The following is a 15,719-nucleotide window of genomic DNA, read 5'->3' on the forward strand; positions in this document are numbered from 1 at the left end:
CCTAACAGTTCAACATACTAGCGCCATGTCTGGTGTGTGCTCCCGAATTCTGGCCTGGAAATGACAGCTGCAACTCTTTTGCTCCTTCAGGATCAGGTTAAGGGGGAAAACACGAGAAGGGGATTTTGTATTTTCTCTTGTAGTGGATCGTATGCTGTGACCTTTGATGGCTTAATCACCCCATTGAAAAGGATCCAGAACTAATGCTTTCCATTACGAAAACCGGCAGAACAATCCTGCCTTTGATGGACGAAAATAAAATAAATTAAGTGCAGTTTCTAAGGGCCTGGATGTCCATTAGACATCTTAGGCTCTCCATCTCCCCCCCCCACCACACACACACACACACACACACACACACACACACACACACACACACACACACACACACACACACACCACGCGCATGTACGCGCACGCACGCACGCCCCACACACACACACACACACACACACACACACACACACACACACACACACACACACACACACACACACACACACACACACACACACACACACACACACACACACACACTTACACTCCCTGTACTCACTCCTCCCAAACTGTGCTAATTTTCTGTTTCTGTCTCTGAGAAACCTCTCAAGATGACTGGGTTCAATATGACTGAATGGGTTTCAGGGCAATATGACTGGGTTCAATATGACTGGGTTCAATATGCCTGTGTTTCAGGGCAATATGACTGGGTTCAATATGACTGGGTTCAATATGCCTGTGTTTCAGGGCAATATGACTGGGTTCAATATGACTGGGTTCAATATGACTGTGTTTCAGGGCAATATGACTGGGTTCAATATGACTGGGTTCAATATGACTGGGTTTCAGGGCAATATGACTGGGTTCAATATGACTGGGTTCAATATGACTGGGTTTCAGGGCAATATGACTGGGTTCAATATGACTGGGTTCAATATGACTGGGTTTCAGGGCAATATGACTTAGTTCAATATGACTGGGCTCAACATGACTGAATGGGTTTCAGGGCAATATGACTGGGTTCAATATGACTGGGTTTCATGGCAATATGACTTAGTTCAATATGACTGGGTTCAATATGACTGGGTTCAATATGACTCAGTTTCAGGGCAATATGAGTGGGGTTCAAATTAAATTAAATCAAATCAAATTTTATTAGTCACATGCGCTGAATACAACAGGTGTAACCTTACAGTGAAGTGCTTACTTACGAGCCCCTAACCAACAATGCAGTACAAATAAGAATAAGAAATAAAAGTAACAAGTAATTAAAGAGCAGCAGTAAAATAACAATAGTGAGACTATATACAGGGGGCACCAGCACAGAGTCAATGTGTGGGGGCACCGGTTAGTCGAGGTAATTTAGGTAATATGTACATGTAGGTAGAGTTATTAAAGTGACTATGCATATATGATAACAACAGAGATTAGCAGTGGTGTAAAAGAGGGGGGGGGGGGGGGGGTGAATGCAAATAGTCCGGGTAGCCATTGGATTAGATGTTCAGCAGTTTTATGGCTTGGGGAGTCTTATGGCTCTGGTCCCTCTTGCCGTGCGGTAGCAGAGAGAACAGTCTATGACTAGTTCAGGGCAATTTGACTGGTTTCAATATGACTGGGTTCAATATGAGTGGGTTCCAGGGCAATATGACTGGGTTTCAGGGCTAGACGGTAGAGATTAGCCCCTAATCTGGCCATTAGTGAATGCTAGGACTCTCTGGCAGTCCGGGTTCTGTGAAGTAACAGCCAGTCACTCTGCTCCCCTGCACTTAGCTGGGCATCTAGCCCTTCTGGGTGTTGAGTTGGCTTGAAAAGGCCCCTAATGACACCCCTCCACTCCTTTGAGAAATGTGAGACGACAAGTCACTGTGATCCCGATGATAATGCTCTCTGCCGTCGCCCATTTATGTAAGGGCCTCCGTCGGTAGGCAAACCATGTCAATAACAGGCAGTGGCTGGAGGTAAGATGTGTTTGGTCTGGCGTTGTTCCTTTCAGGTGTGGGGGGGGCAGACAATGAGTCTTTATGCTAGACGTTTTGACATATTATCTCCATGCTCCAGCCGGCAAATCCTCCATCATTAGTCAAACCTAAACGTAAATGAGGGAGAGAAATGGACAGGGCGGGCTAAAACAAGTTCTACAACAACATAGTGGAGCTTCCACCTTGCCCACAACGGTTTCCAGATTGTCTTCTTTTCACAGAAAGTAAAATGGAAGCAGCAGAATATTTTTTGTGTTCTCCCTCCGTCAGATAGTAAAGAAACGTAACATAAGAACTTGTTTTTATGAAGTATATGTTCAATGAACCTGCAACTCCAAATCCAGGGGAAAAAATATGGACTTTTATCCTCCTGGAGTAACCAAATCCATTTCGCTTGATATTTTTATAGTTAAACATCAATCTGGGAATCGGTCTAACGACAAACCCATGCCTCTAAGTCCACATGTGTGGTACACCTGTACTGACTATGCGGCGGTACGACCGGCAAACCTACATTAACCAGGGTGCTTTAGGATCTGGTTTGGAGTCCTCCCCTCATTCTGTCCTGTCGTACTATGGCTGCCGTTTTATGAAATAGGGTACAGGACAAACACAGGAGCAAAGGAATGCTAAGGTGCCACATTGGGCTATCTGTGATCTACGAGTAAGTGAACGTTGTGTAGTAACTACAATGTGATTGTGTACTTTGATGAAATGTATGGTGATGGGATTTTCAGGTGCTCTACTTAAAGCAGTCACTTTAACGTCTGTGCATCTACCCCACCCCCCTTAAATTTTTTTTTTTTTTACACCATGTTGTTGTAACATTTTTACTCCATCCTTAATCTAAGGCTTAAACTGACAAATATGTACCCAATACTATCCTACCCACTGCGGATGCACTCAAAGCTATCAAATTGTTGCACAGCGTAACTGGTGAAGAAAAAGGGAAACATCTCATTTTAGTATATGATTTTAGAGTGAGGCGAGAGGGAAACTCGTCTGTAGCGAAAACCTTCAGTTCAAATAACATGGTCATAATCCGAACAGACACAGGGGGTGTTACGCCGAATTTGTCAAACATTAACTTTAGCTTTTCAGCCATGTTGCACACAGCAGCGGCAGCATAAGGTACCCATAACCACACCAGCCTTGATAGGGTACCTGAGGATTGGTAGTTGTAAGGAAGAATGGCCGACACGAACCAGAGGAATCAGAGGTTGTGAGAATCTAGGTCAACGGCTAGCTTTCCCCCTTAAACGTTTCTTTCTCTCCATCTACCTGTCCCTCTCTACAGTGATGACTTTTGTTACATGCCGTATGTCACGCAAATTCCACACTTGGAGGCTGAAAACTATCCCTGAAGCCAGCAAGGAGGCTGGGAGAGTGGGGCCAAAGGGGTGAGGTCAAATACAGCGTACTTTGACACCAACGAGAGGTCATTAAAACCTAACAGACCTCCAGACGGAACAGTCAACACACGGACCCGAGGACCTGCTGGGTCTTAACTGGTACCTGTGTCTCTTTGACTCACACACCTGCATGCAGGCACACATGCAAGTATGCACTCACACACAAACACACATATACAAACACACAAAAACAAACAAGCAACCACACGCACACGCGCGCGCACACACACACATACACACACACACACGCACGCACGCACGCACACACACACACACACACACACACACACACACACACACACACACACACACACACACACACACACACACACACACACACACACACACACACACACACACACTTAGTTATTAGAGCATAGCTACAGGGGTGGTCCTAGTTTTGAGAGGAACCTCATTATAGATAACTTTACTGTCCATACAACTATATTAATCATTTCCTGATAAAAACCCACAACATGTCAGTGTCCACCAGAGCGCTTCAGAGCCACACCGACAAACCACATGTCCTTCTAACACAGACAGGATTACATTCACATCAAACAGACCACATGTCCCTCTAACACAGACAGGATTACATTCACATCAAACAGACCACATGTCCTTCTAACACAGACAGGATTACATCCACATCAAACAGATCACATGTCCTTCAGACAGGATTACATCCACATCAAACAGATCACATGTCCTTCAGACAGGATTACATTCACATCAAACAGACCACATGTCCTTCTAACACAGACAGGATGACATCCACATCAAACAGACCACATGTCCTTCTAACACAGACAGGATTACATTCACATGTCCTTCTAACACAGACAGGATTACATCCACATCAAACAAACCACATGTCCTTCTAACACAGACAGGATTACATTCACATCAAACAGATCACATGTCCTTCTAACACAGACAGGATTACATCCACATCAAACAGATCACATGTCCTTCAGACAGGATTACATCCACATCAAACAAACCACATGTCCTTCTAACACAGACAGGATTACATTCACATGTCCTTCTAACACAGACAGGATGACATCCACATCAAACAGACCACATGTCCTTCTAACACAGACAGGATTACATTCACATGTCCTTCTAACACAGACAGGATTACATCCACATCAAACAAACCACATGTCCTTCTAACACAGACAGGATTACATTCACATCAAACAGATCACATGTCCTTCTAACACAGACAGGATTACATCCACATCAAACAGATCACATGTCCTTCAGACAGGATTACATCCACATCAAACAAACCACATGTCCTTCTAACACAGACAGGATTACATTCACATGTCCTTCTAACACAGACAGGATGACATCCACATCAAACAAACCACATGTCCTTCTAACACAGACAGGATTACATTCACATCAAACAGACCACATGTCCTTCTAACACAGACAGGATTACATCCACATCAAACAAACCACATGTCCTTCTAACACAGACAGGATTACATTCACATGTCCTTCTAACACAGACAGGATTACATGTTTTATTTTATTTAACCTTTATTTAACTAGGCAAGTCAGTTAAGAACAAATTCTTATTTACAACGACAGCCTACCAAAAGGTAAAAGGCCTCCTGCGGGGGACGGGGGCCTGCGATAAAAAATAAATACAATATAAATATAGGACAAAACACACAATAAGAGAGACACCACAACACTACATAAAGAGAGACCTAAGACAACAACATAGCAAGGCAGTAACACATGACAACACAGCATGGTAGCAACACAACATGACAACAACATGGTAGCAGGACAAAACATGGTACAAACATAGGGCACAGACAACAGCACAAAGGGCAAGAAGGTAGAGACAACAATACATCACACAAAGCAGCCACAACTGTCAGTACATCCACATCAAACAAACCACATCTCCTTCCAACACAGGCAGGATTACATCATGTTTCCCTCCGTCCTTCCTTTATTCTCAGTGGAGGTGTATGTCGTGTTGCTTGGTGGTCTGTTCACCCTCTGCCTTATTGGTCCTGGTCATAAGTAGGGCACTAAATAGGGAATAGGGTGCCATTTGGAACACAGCCCCTCCTTGTGACTACCTGTAAGGAAAGGCATGCGCTGAGCTTGGCCAGGGAGTGGAAGTGCCCGCGGTGTGGCTCGTTATGTCTTCCTATAAAAACCAGGGTGAACAACAACAATATGGGCCATTGCCTATGCGCTGGTGTGTGTGTGTTGTGTGTCTGTGTGTCTGTGTGTGCTGTGTGTCTGTGTGTGCTGTGTGTGCATGTGTGTCTGTGTGTGCTGTGTATGATGTGTGTGCATGTGTTTGTATGTGCTGTGTGTCTGTGTGTGCTGTGTGTCTGTGTGTGCTGTGTGTCTGTGTGTGCTGTGTGTGCTGTGTGTCTGTGTGTGCTGTGTGTCTGTGTGTGCATATGTCTGTGTGTGCTGTGTGTGCTGTGTGTCTGTGTGTGCTGTGTGTGCTGTGTGTCTGTGTGTGCTGTGTGTCTGTGTGTGCATATGTCTGTGTGTGCTGTGTGTCTGTGTGTGCTGTGTGTCTGTGTGTGCTGTGTGTGCTGTGTGTCTGTGTGTGCTGTATGTCTGTGTGTGCTGTGTGTCTGTGTGTGCTGTGTGTGCTGTGTGTCTGTGTGTGCTGTGTGTCTGTGTGTGCATATGTCTGTGTGTGCTGTGTGTCTGTGTGTGCTGTGTGTCTGTGTGTGCTGTGTGTCTGTGTGTGCTGTGTGTCTGTGTGTGCTGTGTGTCTGTGTGTGCTATGTGGGAGAGAGAGAGAGGAGTGTGTGAGAGTGTCTATATGTGAACAAAACACAACCTCGGGGGAGGGGGGGACAGATCACACAGCTTCACAAGGCTAAAAGAACAGGCCATGATGTATCAGGAAATGATGTAACAGGACATGATGTAACAGGACATGATGTATCAGGAAATTATGTAACAGGACATGATGTATCAGGAAATGATGTAACAGGACATGATGTATCAGGAAATGATGTAACAGGACATGATGTAACATGACATGACGTATCAGGACATGATGTAACAGGACATGATGTAACAGGAAATTATGTAACAGGACATGATGTATCAGGAAATGATGTAACAGGACATGATGTTACATGACATGACGTAACAGGACATGATGTAACATGACATGACGTAACAGGACATGACGTAACAGGACATGATGTAACAGGACATGATGTAACAGGACATGATGTATCAGGAAATGATGTAACAGGACATGATGTAACAGGACATGATGTAACATGACATGACGTATCAGGACATGATGTAACAGGACATGATGTAACAGGAAATGATGTAACAGGACATGATGTATCAGGAAATGATGTAACAGGACATGATGTAACATGACATGACGTAACAGGACATGATGTAACATGACATGACGTAACAGGACATGATGTAACAGGACATGATGTATCATGACATGATGTATCAGGACATGATGTATCAGGACATGATGTAACAGGGCATGATGTAACAGGACATGATGTATCAGGAAATGATGTAACAGGACATGATGTATCAGGAAATGATGTAACAGGACATGATGTATCAGGACATGATGTATCAGGACATGATGTAACAGGACATGACGTATCAGGACATGATGTAACAGGACATGATGTATCAGGACATGATGTAACAGGGCATGATGTAACAGGACATGATGTATCAGGACATGACGTATCAGGACATGACGTAACAGGACATGATGTAACAGTACATGATATATCAGGACATGATGTATCAGGACATGATGTACCAGGACATGATGTAACAGGACATGATCTAACAGGCTATGATGTATCAGGACATGATGTTACAGGACATGATGTAACAGAAGATGATGTATCCAAACATCACAATCTTAGTCTCTCTTTGACTGTGTCCTAAACACCAAGGCCTTTATAATCAAAAGTAGTGTTTGTCTTTCTCTGACACTGACTAAAACCATCATCCTAAACGCTCATCCTGCACAGAGGGCATCCTGCAGCATGTCATAGTTCTGGAGGGTTACCAAAGCAAACCACTAAGGCTAAATGACTAAACTAAAATGTGTAACGCCAATGAATTATAAACTGGATATATAAATAGATGGAGGCAACTGATGGAAGAAACTTAATTCAAATGAAAAACCCTTGTTATTGGATTCTGTTACTTTTCAGCCATACATCACAAATGACTTGTGGTCTGTGAACTCCAGTAAGAACTAATCTGATTGGCTCATTAGTCATCATGGGAAGCCAATCAAGGCAAACCTCACAGGCATGGAAGTCCCCTCTGGTGCACGGTTAAGTTGCCCCTAGACCCTGATCAGGTGTCAGTTTAACGTTTTCCCCACTAATGGTTAAGGTTAAGATTGGGGAAGGGGAAGCTGATCCTAGATCTGTACCTAGAGCAAACTTCATCCTGGAACAGATACACAATGACCAAGCCAATAGAATGGAGTCACATGGTTAGCATTCACATGAGTGGCTTTAAGAGTTCTTATCAGCTCTGTCTTGAGAGAGACAGTAGGGATGAATTGCTGCTCCTTTAACATATTCCTGAACCATTACATAACACATATAACTCAATTTGACCATCACATTCCTATAATGCGTCTCAAATGGCACACTATTCCCTATGTAGTGCACTACTTCTGATCAGAGTACATAGCCTAAAATAACCGAGCTGACAAGGTAAAAGTCTGTCGTTCTGCCCCTGAGCAGGGCAGTTAGCCCACTGTTCCCCGGGCGCTGAAGACGTGGATGTCGATTAAGGCAGCCCCCAGCACCTCTGATTCAGAGGGGTTGGGTTAAATGCAGAAGACACTTTTCAGTTGAAGGCATTCAGTTGTACAACTGACTAGGTATCCCCCTTTCCCTTTAGATCTCTGGTCATAAGTAGTGCACTATATAGGGAATAGTGTGCCATTTGGACGCATTCTAGGAATGTGGTGGTCAAATTGAGTGATATTTGTTATGTAATGGTTCAGGAATATCCTAAATGCGCCACATTCAGGGGAAGGAATGTAACATAGTTCAGGAATATCCTAAATGCACCACACCAGGGGAATGAATGTAACATAGTTCAGGAATATCCTAAATGCGCCACATTCAGGGGAATGAATGTAACATAGTTCAGGAATATCCTAAATGCACCACACTCAGGGGAAGGAATGTAACATAGTTCAGGAATATCCTAAATGCACCACACTCAGGGGAATGAATGTAGCATGGTTTAGGAGTATCTTAAAGGAGCAGCTCAGGGGAATACAGTGCATTCGGAAAGTATTCAGACCTCTTCACATTTTCCACATTTTGTTACGTTCATTCCCTTTACTCAGTACTTTGTTGAAGCACCTTTGGCAGTGATAACAGCCTCGAGTCTTCTCGGGTAGAGCCTCTCAAGCACTGTCAGGTTGGATGGGGAGCGTCACGAGACATCTATTTTCAGGTCTCTCCAGAGATGTTCGATCGGGTTCAAGTCCGGGCTCTGGCTGGGCATTCAGAGAGACTTGTCCCGAAGCCACTCCTGCATTGTCTTGGCTGTGTGCTTAAGGTTCTTGTCCCGTTGGAAGGTTTACCTTTGCCCCAGTCTGGGGTCCTGAGCACTCTGAAGAATGTTTTCATCAAGGATCTCTCTGTACTTTGCTCTGTTAATTTTTCCCTCGATCCTGACTTGTCTCCCAGTCCCTGCCGCTGAAAAACATCCCCACAGCATGATGCTGCCACCACCATGCGTCAACGTAGAGATGGTATTGGCCAGGTGATGGGTGGTGCATGGTTTCCTCCACTGTTCCTAAGCCGTCATTGTAAATAAGAATTTGTTCTTAACTGACTTGCCTAGTTAAATAAAGGTTAAATAAATAAATAAATTAAATAAATAAATAAATAAAAAATGGTTCCATCTGACCAGAGAATCTTGTTTCTCATGGTCAGAGTCCTTTAGGTGCCTTTTGGCAAACTCCAAGCGGGCTGTCATGTGCCTTTTACTGAGGATTAGCTTCCATATGGCCACTCTACCATAAAGGCCTGAATGATGAAGTGCTGCAGAGATGGTTGTCTTTCTGGAATGTTCTCCCATCTCAACAGAGGAACTCTGAAGTTCTGTCAGAGTGACCATCTTGTTCTTGGTCACCTCCCTGACGAAGGCCCTTCTACCCCGATTGCTCAGTTTGGCATGTCGCCAAGCTCTAGGAAGAGACTTGGTGGTTCCAAACTTCTTCCATTAAAGAATGATGGAGGCCACTGTGTTCTTGGGGACCTTCAATGCTGCAGACATGTTTTGGTACACTTCCCCAGATCTGTGCCTCGACATAATCCTGTCTCGGAGCTCTTAGTATAAATTCCTTGACTTGGTTTTTGCTCTGACATGCACTGTCAACTGTGGGACCTTATATAGACAGGTGTGTGCCTTTCCAAATCATGTCCAATTAATTTAATTTACCACAGGTGGACTCCAATCAAGTTGTAGAAACATCTCAAGGGTGGTCAATGGAAACAGGATGCACCTGAGCTCAATTTCAAGTCTCATAGCAAAGGGTCTATTTACTTATGTAAATAAGGTATTTCTGTTTTTTATTTTTAATACATTTGCAAAAATGTCTAAAACCCTTTTTTCGCTAGGTCATTATGTGGCATTGTGTGTAGATTGATGAGGAAATGTTTTATTTAATCAATTTTAGAATAAAGCCGTAACGTAACAAAATGTGGAAGAAGTCAAGCAGTCCAAATACTTTCCAGATGCCCTGTATGTTAAAGGAGCAGCTCAGGGGAATGAATGTAGCATGGTTCAGGAATATCTTAAAGGAGCAGCTCAGGGGAATATCTTAAAGGAGCAGCTCAGGGGAATGAATGTAGCATGGTTCAGGAATATCTTAAAGGAGCAGATCAGGGGAATATCTTATAGGAGCAGCTCAGGGGAATATCTTAAAGGAGCAGCTCAGGGGAATATCTTATAGGAGCAGCTCAGGGGAATATCTTAAAGGAGCAGCTCAGGGGAATGAATGTAGCATGGTTCAGGAGTATCTTAAAGGAGCAGCTCAGGGGAATATCTTAAAGGAGCAGCTCAGGGGAATATCTTAAAGGAGCAGCTCAGGGGAATGAATGTAGCATGGTTCAGGAATATCTTAAAGGAGCAGCTCAGGGGAATGAATGTAGAATGGTTCAGGAATATCTTAAAGGAGCAGCTCAGGGGAATATCTTAAAGGAGCAGCTCAGGGGAATATCTTAAAGGAGCAGCTCAGGGGAATGAATGTAGCATGGTTCAGGAATATCTTAAAGGAGCAGCTCAGGGGAATATCTTAAAGGAGCAGCTCAGGGGAATGAATGTAGCATGGTTCAGGAATATCTTATAGGAGCAGCTCAGGGGAATATCTTAAAGGAGCAGCTCAGGGAAATGAATGTAGCATGGTTCAGGAGTATCTTAAAGGAGCAGCTCAGGGGAATATCTTAAAGGAGCAGCTCAGGGGAATATCTTAAAGGAGCAGCTCAGGGGAATGAATGTAGCATGGTTCAGGAATATCTTATAGGAGCAGCTCAGGGGAATATCTTAAAGGAGCAGCTCAGGGGAATGAATGTAGCATGGTTCAGGAATATCTTAAAGGAGCAGCTCAGGGGAATGAATGTAGAATGGTTCAGGAATATCTTAAAGGAGCAGCTCAGGGGAATATCTTATAGGAGCAGCTCAGGGGAATATCTTATAGGAGCAGCTCAGGGGAATATCTTAAAGGAGCAGCTCAGGGGAATATCTTAAAGGAGCAGCTCAGGGGAATGAATGTAGCATGGTTCAGGAGTATCTTAAAGGAGCAGCTTAGGGGAATGGGTGACCAAGAATCATTGCGTATGCAGTGTAACTATTAACTATTAACACTACTAACTATAAACGAGTAACTATTGACACTACTAACTACTAACTATCAACTATTAACACTAACTATAAATTATTAACTATTAACACTACTAACTATAAACTATCAATTATTTACACTAACTATCAAATATTAATACTAACGATAAACTATTAACACTAACTATAAACAATTAACTATTAACACTAACTATAAACTAGTAACACTACTAACTATTAACTTTTAACACTAACTATAAACAATTAACTATTAACACTAACTATGAACGATTAACTATTAACACTAACTATAAACGATTAACTATTAACACTAACTATAAACGATTAACTATTAACACTAACTATAAACTATTAACACTAACTATACACTATCAACTATTAACACTAACTATAAACTATCAACTATTAACACTAACTATAAGCTTGTAACTAGTAACACTACTAACTATCAACTATTAACACTACTAACTATAAACTATTAACTATTACCACTAACTATAAACTATTAACTATTAACACTACTAACTATCAACTATTAACACTAACTATAAACTATTAACTATTAACACTAACTATACACTATTAACTATTAACACTATTAACTATAAACTATAAACTATTAACACTAGCTATAAACTATTAACTATTAACACTACTAACTATAAACGAGTAACTAGTAACACTACTAACTATCAACTATTAACACTAACTATAAGCTAGTAACTAGTAACACTACTAACTATAAACTATTAACACTACTAACTATAAACTATTAACTATTAACACTAACTATACCCTATTAACACTACTAACTATAAACTATTAACACTACTAACTATAAACTATTAACTATTACCACTAACTATAAACTATTAACTATTAACACTAGCTATAAACTATTAACTATTAACACTACTAACTATCAACTATTAACACTAACTATAAACTATTAACTATTAACAATAACTATACATTATTAACTATTAACACTACTAACTATAAACTATTAACTATTAACACTAACTATTAACTATTAACACTAACTAGAAATGAGTAACTAGTAACACTACTAACTATCAACTATTAACACTAACTATAAACTATTAACTATTAACATTAGCTATAAACTATTAACTATAAACACTACTAACTATAAACTATTAACTATTAACACTACTAACTATAAACAATTAACTATTAACACTACTAACTATAAACGATTAACTATTAACACTAACTATACACTATTAACTATTAACACAAACTATACACTATTAACTATTAACACTACTAACTATACACTATTAACTATTAACACTACTAACTATAAACGATTAACTATTAACACTAACTATACACTATTAACTATTAACACGAACTATACACTATTAACTATTAACACTACTAACTATACACTATTAACTAGTAACACTACTAACTATAAACTATTAACACTACTAACTATAAACTATTAACTATTAACACTAACTATTAACTATTAACACGAACAATACACTATTAACTATTAACACTACTAACTATCAACTATTAACACTAACTATTAACTATTAACACGAACAATACACTATTAACTATTAACACTACTAACTATCAACTATTAACACTAACTATTAACTATTAACACTAACTATACACTATTAACTATTAACACTACTAACTATACACTATTAACTATTAACACTAACTATACACTATTAACTATTAACACTAACTACACACTATTAACACTAACTATAAACTATTAAAACTAACTATACACTATTAACTATTAACACTAACTATACACTATTAAGTATTAACACTAACTATAAACTATTAACTATTAACACTACTAACTATAAACTATTAAGTATTAACACTAACTATAAACTATTAACTATTAACACTACTAACTATAAACTATTAACTATTAACACTAACTATACACTATTAACTATTAACACTACTAACTATACACTATTAACTATTAACACTAACTATACACTATTAACTATTAACACTAACTATACACTATTAACTATTAACACTAACTATAAACTATTAACTATTAACACTACTAACTATAAACTATTAACTATTAACACTAACTATACACTATTAACTATTAACACTAACTATAAACTATTAACACTAACTATACACTATTAACTAGTAACACTACTAACTATTCACTATTAACTATTAACACTAACTATACACTATTAACTAGTAACACTACTAACTATTCCACTATTAACACTAACTATAAACTATTAACTATTAACACTACTAACTTTAAACTATTAACACTAACTATAAACTATTAACTATTAACACTACTAACTATCAACTAGTAGCACTAACTATAAACTATTAACTTTTAACACTACTAACTATACATTATTAACTATTAACACTACTAACTATCAACTAGTAACACTAACTATAAACTATTAACTATTAACACTACTAACTTTAAACTATTAACACTAACTATAAACTATTAACTATTAACACTACTAACTATACACTATTAACTATTAACACTACTAACTATAAACTAGTAACTAGTAACACTACTAACTATCAACTAGTAACACTAACTATAAACTATTAACACTACTAACTATACACTATTAACTATTAACACTACTAACTATAAACTAGTAACTAGTAACACTACTAACTATAAAATAGTAACACTAACTATAAACTATTAACTATTAACACTAGCTATAAACTATTAACTATAAACAATACTAACTATAAACTATTAACTATTAACACTAGCTATAAACTATTAACTATTAACACTAGCTATAAACTATTAACACTAACTATAAACTATTAACACTAACTATAAACTATTAACTATTAACACTACTAACTATACACTATTAACTATTAACACTACTAACTATAAACTAGTAACTAGTAACACTACTAACTATCAAATAGTAACACTAACTATAAACTATTAACTATTAACACTAGCTATAAACTATTAACACTAACTATAAACTATTAACTATTAACACTAACTATAAACTATTAACTATTAACACTACTAACTATACACTATTAACTATTAACACTACTAACTATAAACTATTAACTATTAACACTACTAACTATAAACGATTAACTATTAACACTAACTATAAACTATTAACTATTAACACTAACTATAAACTCAATGAACTACCTTCAACAGCAGCAACGGGACTTTATCCTTTATCAAGGTTACACTTTGCTTTGACACACTGATACACACATGCTTGCAGACAGACACACCCACAAACAGGGAGAGCTGTATCCCACTCACCTACAGTGTCACAGGGTTCATCTTTATGCACGCAGAAATCCTTCCTGCAACATAAAACACAAAGAAACATCAACATTCACCGGGCAAAGCCAACTTTGATGCTCTGATCCCCGTTGCCCACTTGATTGGTATGGCTCAGGAGAGAACTATCAAGGCCTGCTTATCCCCTCCGGTGGCAGAGCAGACCAAGTGCCGTGGATTAGCAGGGGATATGGGAGCCGTCATCGATCCTCAAATCCTCAAAGCTGCTATAGGGGGTTAATCGGGAGTTATGTCTCAAATTCAGAAGGGAGAACTTGGGGGTGGGGCTGGCAAAGGTTGTGACCTCTACAAAGGCAATGCCTCAGGAACCTAACCCCAGCTCTCACACGTGACTGTGTAGCTGTGTGGTCGAGGATGAGGGCGTGTGTGCGGCGCTTGTGTGTGTTTATGGTGAACTACAGGTACCATATAAGGTATGTACCTTAGCCCGTTTCTATTTAATCTCCATAGAAAAGGGATTGAACGGGTTTATTATAGTTCAGTACATGAGGTATTGTTATGGCTTCAGATTTGACTTGGCTGTACATTCAAGTGAAGAGAAATGGTCTCGTGAAGGACTGGTCTCTTCAGTCTTTGACTTGATTTTATAAATGAACCACAGGAGAACGATTCACTGTTATCATTATTACTCGTGTTCTCAGTCTTTTCAGGATAAAGCCTTGGTGTGTGTGTTTTGCACGCCAAAAAGCTCAGTCAGTATGTGTGTGTGTGTGTGTGTGTGTGTGTGTGTGTGTGTGTGTGTGTGTGTGTGTGTGTGTGTGTGTGTGTGTGTGTGTGCGCGTGTGTGTGTGTGTGTGTGTGTGTGTGTGTGTGTGCGCGTGTGTGCGTGTGTGCGTGTGTGTGTGTGTGTGTGTGTGTGTGTGCGCGTGTGTGTATGTGTGTGTGTGTGTACACGCGAGTGTGTGCCACGCGAGTCTACCGTATGACAGTGACAAATGCATGTAGCACAAACACAGGTGGGAATGTGTCACACTAACCCTCAGAGGGGACCCAAACACTCCACACTATCTCTCTGAGGAGACCCTAACCCACCACACCAACCCTCTGAGGGGA

General features: G+C 39.8%; 1 protein-coding gene across 1 annotated transcript in view; it reads right to left on the reverse strand.

The window, feature by feature from the left end:
• Window positions 1-15,719, reverse strand: part of LOC106571837 (A disintegrin and metalloproteinase with thrombospondin motifs 19) — a 119,655-nt gene that overhangs the window by 83,584 nt on the left and 20,352 nt on the right. Inside the window, exon 7 of the mRNA XM_014145308.3 lies at window positions 14,625-14,668. Coding sequence (XP_014000783.1) covers window positions 14,625-14,668 — 44 coding nt within the window. The remainder of the gene's footprint in view (window positions 1-14,624; window positions 14,669-15,719) is intronic.

This window comes from Salmo salar, chromosome 01, assembly GCF_965601325.2.
Source record: "Salmo salar chromosome 01, fSalSal1, whole genome shotgun sequence".
Taxonomy (NCBI): domain Eukaryota; kingdom Metazoa; phylum Chordata; class Actinopteri; order Salmoniformes; family Salmonidae; genus Salmo; species Salmo salar.